Genomic DNA, 14,757 nt, shown 5'->3' with positions numbered 1-14,757 from the left:
GGATTATTGTGACTTCAATTCCCTAACCCAGCCTCCCCCTCCAAGAAAACGAAACAAAGGAATAGAACTGAGACAACAAAGAAGAAAAGGAGGGAAGGAGAGAAACAGAGAAAACAAAAGAAAAGAACATTAACAAAAATATACAAATCCAGAAAAGAAAAACTTCCCTGTTGAGTTTAATTTTTTTTTTTTTTTCCTGTAAGAACTAGACCCAGGGTACAATGGCCCCTTCCTAGGGGGAAATTCCATTGATGATGCCACCAATTCATCGGACGGTCTGGGCAGGGACCCCTCCCACCCCGACTCTTTAGTTTTGTTGGGAGGGAAAGGCCCACTGCGGGAAGAGGGGGCTTGTGGCCAGGTGGGAGAGCGTCCCCTGCCACTCGGGCTCAACGTCTCTGGGTGGCCCCAGCTCCCCGGACCAGGGCGCCGTCTCCGGCTGGGGCGTCAGGCTCTTTGATCGTTTTGTAAAGTTACTGGATCCAAAACCTGGAGAGAAGGGTGGACGCTGTACAAGTCCGGGGGCCCCGCGGGCAGCAGGGCGGGCTCAGCGAATCCCGCCTCCGCAGCGGGCCGGGGAGCCGAGCATCCTCGGCGGCGGGGCTACTCGGGCTCGCTGCTGTTGGTGGTCTTCTCCCACTCCAGGCTCTCCTCGCTGCGCGCCGGCGACGGCCGCGCCCGCAGGCCCTGGAAGCGGCGGCACTCGGGGCACACGCGTATGTGCGTGCAACCGCGGGCCACCAGGGCGGCCTCCTGGGCCAGTCTCTGCGCCAGCTGGTCAGGCTCCCCGGCCCCGCACAGCTTGCCGTTGCTGAGGGTCACGGTGGCCCGGGGCCGGCGCTGCTCCTCGGGGATGGGGGGCCGTGGCGGCGGTAGCCCGGCGCGCCGCCGGCGCGGGTGGACACTGTCCTGACACAGGATGATGCTGCGCAGCTCGCTCACCATCTCCTGGCAGACGGACACCTGGAGGACACGAGGAGGTCACAGCCCGACCTCTCAGGACCAGCCCCCGAGGGTCCCCTGCGGGCTCATTCGGGCGCGCGATTAGGGCGCAGAGTTTCACAATTATATCATCTTATATTTTCGAAGGGCTTTCAATCCACCTCCTCACTTCCACCCGCTATTTAATATTCAAACATCCTCCATACCATCCCGCCAGCTGGTCGTCTCGTCTTTGGACAGCTTCAAAGACACTGATCTCACCATGTTGGGAAGGTGCCCCTACCATTTTTGCACATTACCCTTAAACGCTGCTTCCTTCTACTGACTTAATTCCTCTCCCTGAACTTTTCATCCATCCATCCAGTTAAATTTAGACCTTGAAGCCGACTAAGTAAATAATCCCTTTACCGCATGTCAGTCTTTCAAGCTTGTGAAAAAACAACCATGTCTCCACGAACATTCTGTTCTCAGGCCAAAGAGTCTCATTTCTTTTAATCAGCTGGTTATGGCTGGAAAGGCTGCGTTCTAACAATAACTATAATAACAAAAACAAGGCAATCTACTCCTGCAGCTCTGCCATCTCCTGATAAGAAACTCTTGGGTCCAGCTGTGTTTCAAAATATTTTGAATTTTGACAAGGTCATACAATGCACATAAAATATATTACGTATCACTTCCAGTGGGCTCTGGGGGGAAGACCCTATATTCAAACACATTACTATTTCTGTAGCAAAATGAATATACATTCACACCAAGTGAGTTAAAGACCATAAACATTAGCCTCATACAAGTCCAAGTCAAGGTTTGTCACCCAAAGCACTGGCATCAAACTTACAAAAAGCTTGGAACTTTCTGAGCTTTTGCGGTTTCAGAATTGTGGATGAAGAATCTTGAGCCTGTACCATGACTACTACTGTTATACCCATTTCACAGATGTGGAAATGGAGGCTCACAGAATTTAGATACCTTGCCAGAAATGACTCGACTAACAAATAGCTGACCCAGAATTTGAACCTAAACCTACATACTGCAGAGCACATGCATGCTCTGCTTTCTTCTCTACTCTGTGCTGGAAAGGACACTTTCTCCCATTAGGATGGGAGAGGAAGCTTTCTGTTCTTTCATGTTCTTTCTTCTAGTCTTCCCGTTCTATCAACAGGACAGTTGTTCTACCATAGTCAAATAGTTAACTTAGCCTTGACTCTTCTTTCTAGATGTTGGGAGAGCTTGAACTCCTCACTGAATTTTTTAAGGTACATCCAGACCACTGGCGAGCTCTTGGGAGAATAACCCAGCGTGCACAGATCCTCTACCTGAAGCAGCTACAGAGAAGTAGAATCCCCTAATGGAACACAGCCTGAGTTAGGACTTGAGACCTGGATTCTAGACCCAAGGTTGTTAATGAATAGCAGAAACTGTAGTCAAGTCACTTAACTCCTCTGTGCTTCTAAAAATAATTACACCAAAAACGCCGCCACCTGCCTAATCTATTATATGTGACAAGAACATAAAGACACATATTGATATTTATTGACTGTCAACTAAGTACCAAACACTGTGCTTTGCAGTGGAAATACAGACACAAAGGACTCGGTCCTTACTTTCAGGCAGTGCAATGTCTAGGAGCCAGGCTGATACGAAAATAATTGCCACACAGTTTGTAAGTGCTCTATGTGCTGGTTAGAGGGGTGGTGGGAAGGAGGAGGAATGAGCAACTTTCCGGTCCAGGGAAGAAGGCAGGAGAACTGCGGAAGGTTTCACAGGGACAGGAACACCTGAACGAGGTCTTAGGAAGAGGTAAGAGCACCGCCATTTAAGGGGTGGACGGAAGGAGAAGGCCAGTAACGCTGGAGAGGGAAGGAGGAGGGAAACCAAGAGAGCCTGGAGCAGGCAAGGCAAGGGAGGAGAGTGTTCTGGAAGGAGCGATCCACTTCATCAAGGGCCACACTGAGGTCCAATAACGCCCAGTGGGTTCTCTTTTGGTTTCGTTCATTGGGGGGGGTCAGACCTCTCAGCCATGACCTTTCAGGGAAGGGGTGGGGAGAAGCCAGCTGCTGTGGAGTGAGGCCCGAATGGGAGGTGAGGACATGGAGAGAGAGGCAGTCGGATCACCTGGGCTTGCAAGAGGAGAGGGGTAGGGCAAGAGCAACAGCAACATGGCTATTATTTGAAAATACGGAATAAACATGAGCATAGTTTTGGACTTGGGGGAGAGAGCAGGCAAAAAAAATAAATAAAGGGGAGAAAAAGGATAATCCTAGAGGAGCTGAGGAAAGGTGGGAACAAGGCAGAGAGGAAGGGATGACCAGAACATCTGCAGAAGCCCTGGGGGTGGCTCCAGTTGCGGGTAAATTTTTAGGTGGGCGTTTTAATTTGGGGCTGGTCACTCCTGAGTTCTGGGTGAGGCAGGAGGTAAAATTAGTCATGGAGGAGCAAAGGGATGTGAGGAGTGGGTGATGGCTTGGAAGTCCTACTGGGAAGTGGGAAAGAGGCTGAGCACAGAAAAGGAAAAGACTGGTCAGCAGTGTTGAATGGAGGCCCTACATGAGGCTGGACCGCATAGGTTTATAGGGGTGCTGTACTCTTCTGTACTGTTATCTGCTGTTAGGAGCTGTCAATTAGGGAAGGAGATTTTAGGACGATCAGGAGTTGGGAGATTGAGATAGAGGCCAATATACTTCAAAAACCAAACAATGCAAGTAGCATGTAATGATTTGTGCCCTGGAATGGAGGTAGAATGGAATAAAGTCGTCTTCCTTCTCTCAGACTCTTCCATCTGTGTGAAGGTTATATTAACCCAGTTTCTAAGCCACAGGTTTGGGAATTAAACTTATTCAAAAATCTCTGAGAAGGAAGATATCATTTTGAGCTCTCGTGAATTGGGATATCTCTAAACAGCTTTACCTGCAAGGCAAAAACATACTTAAGATGGAAGAACCAAAGCCATCGTTTGCATTAGTAACCTGGTACTTTCGCCTGTTTTCCCTTATAACAGTACATCTTAAATCATAGTTGTGTAAGTCTTCGTTGTTCATAAAAACATTTTCACAGATTTATTTACTGGGCTGTTTCAAAGAAGAATCTGAAGCCCAGAGAGGTTATGTGCCCTTTCTGTGGCTGCATAATTAGTAAGTGATGAAGCCTGAACCCTGAGCTCCTGCCCTCGGAACTGGGATTCTTTCCGCTGTGCTGCTCCATGGGTGCCCCACCCTCCTGTGGGATTTCACAAGTTCTGTCTGAAATGACCTTTGTCCCTGTGTGAGCCTGTGAACTTGGCCCTGCTTGCCAATACTATAGGTCATACCCCTTAGAAGGTTTACCTCAGTCGCTTCTGAGTGTCGGAGAGTCCATAAAAACTCCAACATAGCCATAAAAATGGCCACGATTAAGCCACAAATAAGAACCACAAAGATTCCACCAATATTCTCCATTCCCAGTCCTGTAAGAAAGTGAGAACGAACAAAAAATAGTGTAAAAGAGCTGGGAGACATAATCATTCTACCAAAAATGCTGAATGACTAGAACTTGAGTCTTGTAGACATTTTACACACATGTTCCTTGAGATATAATTATTCTTTGGAAACAAAAATGCAGCATAGCTGGAGTAGAAGAGGGGAGAGGGCTCTAGATGCAAGTGGAGGAGATTGGTGAGAAGCTTTCTGGGGTGGGAGGGTCAGTCATTTTAAGAAAAGGGCTAAGAAAAATTTTGATTTAGCATACAGAGACATGATAGCAAAATACCAGTAAATTCTAGCAGTTTCATAAAAAGTTCATCAATCTTCCTAGTATTGTGTTTGCTTGATATAAAGCAACTGTCGTAACCAAACTATGGATAGAAAAAATTACATTTACTTAATTGTGTCAACGTGTTACTAACAGACTTACTTGGAAACTAAAACGTTTTATCCCAGGTGGTTCCCAAACCTGGCTGCCATCAGAACCCCCGGGGAAGCTCATTAAAGGTATATAGATGCCTAATCCTCACCCCAGACATATTGAATCCCTATCTCTGGAGATGGGGCCCAGGAATCTGTATTTTAAAATGCATTTCACAAGTGATTCTTTTCCAGCCAGGCCTAAAATTTGTTTGCAAATTGGTATTTTGGGAAGCATTGTGTATGGCTAAGTTCCTTGAAGTTAGGCAGTTTCTGGTTGTAAACTCATTGCCAAGCATGATACCTGGCATATCATATATATTCAATAGATATTTCTGGAATTATATGGCTGTGTCCAACACTGAGTTAGCTATGTAATTGGATGCTTTTTTTTTGGTACTAGAGAAACCCAAACATTAGGGGAGTGTCAGAAACCCATGAAACCCTGATTTAAGAGAAGCCACAATCATAAATCAAAAAGCATCTTTTATCCTGATAAATGCCAAGAGGGTAGCTTATGTCCTGTGCTGTTGGAATGCCTGCATACCTGAGTGTTTGTTCAACCAGCAGTGCCTTCATGGGACACAGAGCTATGTCGGTGTCAGGGAAAGCTAGCTTCATACAACACTGAAATGAGCCATGGATCAGAAGCAGAAATCTGACACTACTTCCTACACCTTGGAAAGCTGGAGAAATGGCCCTACCTAGCCATTTTAAGATGCCTTGGGTTTTCTCTCACAAGGACTCAGATGGCTGTCTGTTGGTTTTTTGTTTTGTTTTTAAAATAACACAGCTCGGCGCAGTGCCTGCCTACACCAATAATCTGCTACAATGGCTCCGAGGGCTTACATCATGAATGTACCCAGTGGATTGTATACTCTGGTCTGCAGGTCCACACAGCCAACTCTTGGGTACCTGTGTGAGTAAACATCCTCTATTGTGAATAATCAAAAATGAGAGAGGACTTAAAAACTCAGTTCTAAGGGAAGGCACACAGCGTTGGGAGTAGATTTCTACCCTCCAAGAGGAAGGTGCTTGGGCTTCATTTGATCACCTGCCCCCGTAACCTGGGACCATTTGGGCAGAAGGTTTTTAACCATAGGAACCTCTGGGGACAAAAGGGACACTTAAGGGGGAATGCACCAAGGACATAGCTGGGGTGTCCAGTCACAGCTTTGGGGGGGGTGAGAACCAGGTATTGGGACGTGCATCTGAGCATCATGGACAAACTAGTTTCTCCAGCCAGCCCCTGTAGAGAAAGGGCTCCCCAGTGAAGGGGAAGTGATGACTGTGATACCAAAGATGCCCACCTGTTCAGGTAAACAGAGCTCCAAGTGACTGGTGAGGTACCACAAGACTTTCCTGTCACCTTGGGATAGCTCTGCCTGATGTAGAAAAAGACTAGGATCCCCTGGAAGGGATTCAACCTCCCCTCGTGTTTCTGCAGAGGTGTTCTCCCCTCCTCGAGTCCAATTCTGCCATCTGGACTCTAGTGTTTCCCTGTCGCCCTCAGTCACCATCCCAGCCCTCCTCAACCTTTTCCTCCGTACTGACTCTTTCCCTCAGTGCACATACACACTCACGTCTTTCCCTTCTTAAAGAAAAATACAAAATCCTTCTCCCTCCAGCTCTGTCTAGTGAATACCCTTCTCTTTCCTTCCTTCCCTAGGCAAGATTTTTGAAACTGTCTATATCAGAACTATGTTAAGACAGTCCTTAAAACGCTTACATTTGGAGACCCATCCCACATGAAAGCAAGTAGGAGAAAATGCACCCACATCTTATGTTAAATGCATTTTAAAAATTTTGCTTCTGATGTGACGGAGTGGCAAGCAACAGTTAATGTATAATTGGCTGTGATTTCTCAGCAGTCGTTGTTCATACAAGAGAATGTTTGCAAAAGGAGAAAAATCAAACCAAAAAAAATTGTTTCTAAATGTAATGACGTTTTTATGAATATTAAATTTAAAAATTAATGAAGTCGAAACAATGTTACATTTTGGAGATAGTTAATTACCCGTCTTGATTTAGCAGTTTTCTTTTTGCATTTTGAAGCTAATAATTTTTTTCAGATCTCAAACATAATTTTGAATACTTGAAAATCTTTTAGGCGCTAGGTGGTCTGTCTATGGTATCTAAAGGAGAAAATGATTGCATTCTGAATTCACTTTTATTCTCCAGAATATTCACTTGTCATCCCATGAAATTTTGTCTTGTACCACTAAAACCAAGCTCACTGAGGTTATCAATGAACATTTTGTTTCTAACCTATCGGAAAATTTCCAGTCCCAATCTTTTTTTTTTTTTTTTTTTTTTTAAATATTTATTTATTTATTTATAGCTGTGTTGGGTCTTCGTTTCTGTGCGAGGGCTTTCACCAGTTGCGGCAAGTGAGGGCCACTCTTCATCGCGGTGCGCGGGGCCTCTCACTATCGCGGCCTCTCTTGTTGCGGAGCACAGGCTCCAGACACGCAGGCTCAGTAATTGTGGCTCACGGGCCTACTTGCTCCGCGGCATGTGGGGTCTTCCCAGACCAGGGCTCGAACCCGTGTCCCCTGCATTGGCAGGCAGATTCTCAACCACTGCGCCACCCGAAGGGAAGCCCTCCAGTCCCAATCTTAAGTGACCTCTGGTAACACCTGACATTGTCAACCACACCCCCTTCTTGGCATTTTTTTTTTTTTTGTCCACGCCATGAGGCTTGTGGGATCTCAGTTCCCCCACCAGGGATTGAATCCAGGCCACGGCAGTGAAAGCGTCGAATCCTAACCACTGAACCACCAGGGAACTCCCCCTTCTTGGCTTTTTATGAAGCCATTGCTCTCTGCTCTCCACCAATCTTCTCAATCGCCTTTGCCTGCTCTGAGGCATATTCTCCCATTTCCCTGCATTTGGCCTCTTATCTCTCCTCCATGCACTGTCCTGCTGATTTTACCTCCTAAATACTTTTCAATTTCTTACCTTCTCTCTCTCTCTCTCTGCTACCACTTCCCTAGCTCAAGGCCCCGCCATCTCTTGCTTGGACTTTGGCAGCATCTCCAAAATGATATCCCTGCTCGTAGCTGTGTCCTCCTCAACTTTACCGTCCACCTAGTTGCCTGAGTGATCTTTCTTTTTTTTTTTTTTTTTTTGTGGTACGCGGGCCTCTCACTGTTGTGGCCTCTCCCGCTGCGGAGCACAGGCCCCCGACGCGCAGGCTCAGCGGCCATGGCTCACGGGCCCAGCCGCTCCGCGGCATGTGGGATCTTCCCGGACCGGGGCACGAACCCGCGTCCCCTGCACCGGCAGGCGGACTCCCAACCACCGCGCCACCAGGGAAGCCCGTGAGTGATCTTTCTGATCAGAGATGCTTTCTGATACAACATATGCCACTCCAATATTGCATAAAATAATAATTAGTTTAATGTTATATATCTGGATTTCCCACTAGACTGTAATTCCCTTGAGAGGAAGAGCCATGTCTTGTTCAACTCTATAACCCCTGGACCATCGTAAGAGCCCAATAAATGTTTGTTGAAACAATGAGCTGACAGAAAGAGGATAAGGGCATCCCAGGTGTAGAAGCATGAATTCTCAAAAGCTTTGGATACATACTGTGATATGTATTCATTCCTAATTAAATGTTGTTTAAAATAATCATAAAGTGGGCCAGCCCTCGTTGAGTGCTCCCAGCCTGGTGGCCTAGAGTGCACTCTGTGGCTGGCCAGAGTGGGACTGACCATGATGTGGATGATCCACAGCATGGACTTGACCACACGCGGTCACGGGCAGGCGTAGGGGGGATGGGATAGGGTTATAAATGGACAGGTGATCTGTGCTGGGATAATCTTGATCAGATCAGGGAAAGCTTCTTTGAGGAGCTCAGGTTTGTACAGGATGCTGGTAGAAACCATGAGTCACTGAAACACCCCACAGCCTCTCTTTCCCAGCTTCTCGCGTTTCAGGGCCAGCATGTTAATCACGGGTGTTGGCTCCAGCGTGCTGACTCCTGGCTGAGTGGCCCCCTCCTCCTAGGAGCGGGGCTTGTATACCATTCGTGCCTTTAGGAACTTATTGGAAAGTGGAAGCAAGAATAGATTGCTGGCAGAGTCGGAGCTGAGAAACAGATGGAGCGGGGAGCGGGGAGCGGAGTTAGGAGGCGACAGCAGTTCCGTTAACGTTGTCGTTAGTCATTCTCCTAGACGTCAAATGCCTTCCCCAGCTCACAGCCCTCGCTCAGAGGAGCCTGTCATGTGGACTCCCTCCAGGCTGACCCCAAGGCCCTCCACACCTGCAGGGGAGCCATCTCATCACTCCCCCTTCCCTTCTTCAGACGGGACCTCACAGAAGCCATCCAGACAGATGGCGTTGAAACTGAGATTTTCTCCTGACACTTGCGTCTCTGAGCCTCAGCTAGGCCTCAGCCGTAAGACTGTATTAACCGAAATGGAATCAAACTCTCCCCACAAACTCCTGGTTGACTGAAGACCAACTGTGATGTGTCACTCACAGATTGCCCACAAATACAAATGATAGTTGACAAATGCAAATGAAGAACATTGTCTCTAGAACTAGAATGGCCACCTGGAAGGGAGAATCTCTGAGTAGCGTTGAATCTCCACCCACCCACCCACCCACCTGCTCTGCCTTCGGTTCTGACTGGCAAATAATCACTTCTAGGATTCAGGTGCACATAGGTCCCAGCCCTTAAAACCCATTCATATCTCCAGCTGGCACTGTGGAAATTTGCAACTGTGATGCAGGAAAGCTCATTCTGAATGGGAGCCTGGGAAGCAAAGAGGCAGAGGCCACAGGAGCCACGGAGCAGGTGCAGAGGGAGGAGAGACCATTATACCACAATCCCGTCAAGGGACAGTGTATTCAGTCTTTGCCATTGGTCACACATCTTTCTTGAGGAGCTCCCGTGAGCTGAGCACTACGCTAGGTGCTGAAGCTTGGTGCAATCTTCCACATTGAACATATTTGACAAAAACATGGATTCTTTGACCATTTTGATTGCAAGCACTTCCTAATTCAGAGCTACATTCACCTACATCCATGCAAATACATTAAGTGGTCCCATCTCCATGGACTTATTTGTTGTAAACAGCAACTTCACGTGCCCATATGTGAGCTGACCCGTATGACCTTCCCAGAAAATACAAAGCGAATCGTCATGTTTGCACTGCTGAGGACTGTGAAATACTAAGTTTGCCATTTCTTCTTGCAATGACCATGACATCTGTTGACTAGACCTAGCAGATTCTGGAGACGGTGATGGCAGAAGGGTAGAGGAAGAAACGCGGAATAGAAGAGGGATGGTAGAGGCATCTGATAAGTATTGCAATTTATCAGAACGCAAGTTATGGGAGAGGTACTTTACAATTTATCAAAATATGAGCTCAAGCACCTCATTTTTAAAAAAACATTCTCTATCTCATTCATTTATCGTTAAAAATACTATAAAGAAAGTCCACGGTTGGCATTTTACAGTTAAAGAAATGGAAATTCAGAGAACTTCAAGAATTTGCCCAAGCCTTCAGAGCTCAGATGTGAAATCTAGATAAATCTGACTGCCCAGCTAATGTTTATAAAAATAAAGCTGACCTTTATGAATATTTACTATGAGCCAGCTTGCCAGGCTAAACATTTTAATTCAATCCTAACAGTTGCCCTGTGAAATTGGCACGACCCTTACCTCCATGTTCCTGACCAGGAAACCAAGGTACTGGAGTCAGGTAACTTGCCCAGGGCTCCACGGCTGGCAAGGGGAAGTGCCAGATCCAAATGGAAGCCAGAGCCTGAGCCCGTATCCCTACCCCCATATCACTTCTCCCCAGAACTCGGGGCCCCCATGGTCCCTCGTGCTGCAAGGGGTGTGATTACAGACCTCACCCTGGCTCCCTGTGACTGAGTTCATTCCTAGGACCACGCCACCCTCACCCCCAGTGACTGGGGAAGTGAGACCTATGTACGGGCTATTAGTTCCACTTATAAAATCCCCTTCTCTCCTTGGGAACATTACAGCAAATGTTTGAATCGATGATCCATTGACTTAATCTTGGCTCACTTTCCAGACACGGTGGGGCTGTGGTCTTTGTAACTGCTGACCTCCTTTGACGCAGACACACTGGGCCATGGTTCACCTCCGTTCCCGATCGTGCTTCCTGGCACCCCCTCCCCCGGAGTTTCCCCGTCTCTTAGCAGTCCATCTGATTTGATTAGGAAGAGGCTTCCTCCGGCAAGCATCACTTCGAGACACTATCTAAACTCCCATATTCAGGTTTCCAGTCTTGGCCCTCTCCAGAGAAACCAGAGAACCAGGATAATAGAGCTGAGCCCCCAGGGAAGAAAGAGAAAGGAAAACGTCCCCACGATTCCCCCGACCCCCCTCATCACTCGCCCCCGCTCTTGCTAAGATGTCTTACACTTTCATTCCCGCCGTGCCAGACAGCAAACTTCCTGCTCTCTAAGGATTTTGTGAGTGAGTCAATGCCACCGTCCTCTTTTCCATCCTTGAAAGGGGACCCTGATTTTCACAGCCTGGTGGTGTATTTATGTTCCTTTGAAGCCTGATTGTGAGCTTGTGTTTTTCAAGATAAAAGTATTTAATTTCCTTGGAATTCACCGACTACCTTTTTGTCTGGCAATTGTTCTGCAAAGCCTTCAGTAATCCAATCCCCTTGAATTGGGAGGCTGGCCTCTGTGAGTGGCTAGCGATATTTCTTTTTATAGGAGTTGAGTGAGAAAATAAATAAAATAAGTGTTTTTGAAAAGACAAGGCAGAAGAAAATGAAACAGCTTGGACTGAAGCCTGCTTCTTTTTGTAATTCTCCAGTCTTCCACATGATCTGCCATTGCGTTTTTCAGCCCTGTATGCAGGTAGCTGGTCACTGAGCTATAGGCAGGGAAAGAAACGGGGCGATGAAGCCAGGGGGTAATGTTGTGGTTCTCACCAGAGCCAAGTAAGACCTGGCAAAAAGACTCAGACGGTGGCATCAACCCAATGTTAGGATTCTTCTCTGGAATTTGGCAGTGATACGGGAGCTGTAATACTGGGTTAGAAGCGGAGTAGCAGCAGATTCTTTTCTTTGAAATTTCTCACATTTTAATAGGATAATAAAGTAGAAAAGGATTATGTGAGGCACTGCACATTGTCTGGTACATTGCAATTGATGTCACTCTCAGTTTCAGAGATCTCTGAGAACAGGACCGCCCTCATAGTTCCCTTCACCTCCATCCCTCTCTGTCTGCTCCATCTCCTCCTCCTTTCTTTAGGCACATGTGGAAGCCAACTGATCCCAACCACGAAAAGAAAGATCCCCTGGAAGCTGCTTTGGAAAGCAAATGAAAAGGACTGCCCTTTGTTCAATTTGAGACACAAGAAAAAACATGGTCCTGTGGCTCCATTCCTGGCCACCATGAAAGACTTAAAGGAAGAGATCTTTCAGGCCATACTGGTCCCTGTTCTTCTGCCACAGGAGGGGGAGGGGGTGTCTCTCAAGCAGTGAGTTTTATTCCGGAAGTTTGATGGCTAATTTGTCACAGGGAGACCAAGCAGTGGTTCTGCTCCTTCCAGGCTAGTGCTTCTGGCCTGGCTTGGGGGAGGTCACGTGGACTTTCATTCAGCCAGGAAGCCTTTTAGTCTCTCTGAGTAATGTCTGTTTGGGTTTCAGCCATGGCAGAAATGGGGCCACTGCATTAAGCTGGCACTAGCTGCTGTGGCTATGCTGGGAGCCGAAGCCCTGGTTCTTACAGTGATTTGCACAGTACCTCCCAGACAGCCCCCTCTTGGACATCACCACTTGTTAATACAGCTCCCCCTCTCGTTCCCAAGGACGACCGCATGGAGGCAAGTTAACATCGGCTGGTTGGTAGAACCCTAGCATTTTCCGAAGCACGTGGGACCTGGGCAGGATGACTTCCACTGTTTATCTTCCCTCTTCATCTGCTCAGTTCTCTTCTCCGTGCCAGGGAACATTCGGTCCCCCAGTGGAGAGTGGAAAGAAGCCTCCTGCTCAGTCCTTTCCATCCTCGCTGGGAGCCTGCTTTCCCTGTGTCTCCTCTCCATCCATCCTGAGCTCTGCTGTCAGACCAGACTTCCTAAAATTCTGTGGAATGGGGAAGAATATCCCAAGCCAACCACTCTGTAAAAACAACAACTTAGGGCTTCCCTGGTGGCGCAGTGGTTGAGAGTCCGCCTGCCGATGCAGGGGACACGGGTTCGTGCCCCGGTCCGGGAAGATCCCACATGCTGCGGAGTGGCTGGGCCCGTGAGCCATGGCCGCTGAGCCTGCGTGTCCAGAGCCTGTGCTCTGCAGCAGGAGAGCCCACAACAGTGAGAGGCCCGCGTACCGCAAAAAAAAAACAAAAACAAAAACAAAAAAACTTAATTTTCCTATAAAGGTACCTAACATCTACCTCAAACTCCCGTTTCCACCTGATTGCCAAAAATGTAGCGATTTCTTTATGTTTAAATTTCAGATTTACATTCAGTTAAATACGGTGTTTTCTCTGTTCCCCCTTCACTCCTGGATGTATTTCAGGTCTGGGGTTGGGGAGGAGATTATGTGTCATGGGGGTGGGGCTGATGTCCCATCCTAATGCCAGATTCCTCTTAGATTTCCAATATCCTTGTCTGGGGCCCCAGAAAATGCAGATCTGTCCCTGGGACCTCTCTGCCCTGGGTGCCCATGTGCTATCTCTCACGCACCCACTCCACCGTGGCATGAGACATATTTCTGGGGCATGCCAAAATCCAGAAGTAAGCAAAAATCTCTTTACCTCTTGGTATCCGCAATGAATGTAGGAGTTCTCTCTGGCACTCTCCCCCTCCCAGCAGGGCACAAGGCTCCTTCTCAGGGACCTGCCACATTCTAACATATCCTTTCCTGGTTTGCATCTTTTTATCTGGTTTGCAGACTGGGTGGCCTGGCTCTTTGAACTTCTAGTGTTAGCTTTATGCAAAGCTTCCTTCAGGTACTGGCCTTCTGTATTCCAAAATAGTGATACTTTTTTAGCAAATCAAAAACCATGACTTCTAAGAACATTGTATCTGCTGAGTTGGAACTTCTTTTAGAACTTAAAGCCAATAACTGGACTCCGTTCTTCCCGAGGCAATGACTGTGCTCTGGGACCATGAATGCCACTGACAGCTCAGAATTCCACCCACAGCACCTGCTTTCCTGAGGCCACATCTCACTCCAGAACCTTTGAGGTCTTCCACCAATGTCTCCAACCCGGTCCACCGTGCTGTTAGTGTGCCAAGGCATATGCAAAGCTCTGGGGTGTTTACAGGGCATCTTCCTGGGACACTGATTTTACTTAGAGTCTAGGAGTGAAAAGCATTTTTCTATTACATAAACATGCCCCTATTACATTGTCAGACGCAAAATTCACATGTGTTTATAGGACAAAACAGAAGAGGAAATTCCAAACATGCTGGGCTGCTTTAGACTCTGTCCCCAGATCCCCAAACATGCATACTCAGTGTCCTCTGCTATTAATTCTTTCCCTGGGAAAGTTTGGGACATACTGGTTTGCTGTCCACATGCCTTGACCTGGTTTTCAATGCCCTCTTCACTCCAACCTCATCCTACTTATCCAAACCAATGTCTGAGTGTGACAACTCTGCTCCACAACCTCCTAAAGCTGTGACTCCTAATGAAGGCATCATGGTCCAGGCCCAATGTCTCTGTAAACCTTCCCTGACTGTTGTGCAGAATTAATCACTTTCTTCTCTGGGCTTCAGAACACTTTCTGTCCAGCTCCATGAAAGCATTCCTACAGTGCAACCATTATAGTGATAATCTGTGCCTCTCTTTAACTCTAAACCTCTTGAGGGCAGGGCCATGTCTCATTGTTTTTCATACTCTCAGAGCCCAGCACAGTGCCTGATACACAGTGGTCTACACTGTTCATTGGATGCAGGGAGGGCTCTGTGAACACTTTCCATCTAACA

General features: G+C 47.4%; 1 protein-coding gene across 1 annotated transcript in view; it reads right to left on the bottom strand.

Moving 5' to 3' along the window:
• Positions 1 to 420: 420 nt before the first annotated feature.
• The window catches only part of GRIK4 (glutamate ionotropic receptor kainate type subunit 4), a gene marked incomplete at its 5' end in the record, with an annotated part of 311,497 nt that continues 297,160 nt past the window's right edge, over positions 421 to 14,757 (bottom strand). The window contains 2 exons of the mRNA XM_082626891.1: positions 421 to 963; positions 4,263 to 4,381. Coding sequence (XP_082483017.1) covers positions 604 to 963; positions 4,263 to 4,381 — 479 coding nt within the window. The 3' untranslated portion in view covers positions 421 to 603. The remainder of the gene's footprint in view (positions 964 to 4,262; positions 4,382 to 14,757) is intronic.

The sequence above is a fragment of the Mesoplodon mirus genome (genome assembly GCF_964341445.2).
Source record: "Mesoplodon mirus genome assembly, chromosome: 7".
NCBI classification, from domain to species: Eukaryota; Metazoa; Chordata; class Mammalia; order Artiodactyla; family Ziphiidae; genus Mesoplodon; species Mesoplodon mirus.
Note: the sequence above shows the minus strand (reverse complement) of the source record. Positions and strands in the feature narration are given on the sequence as shown.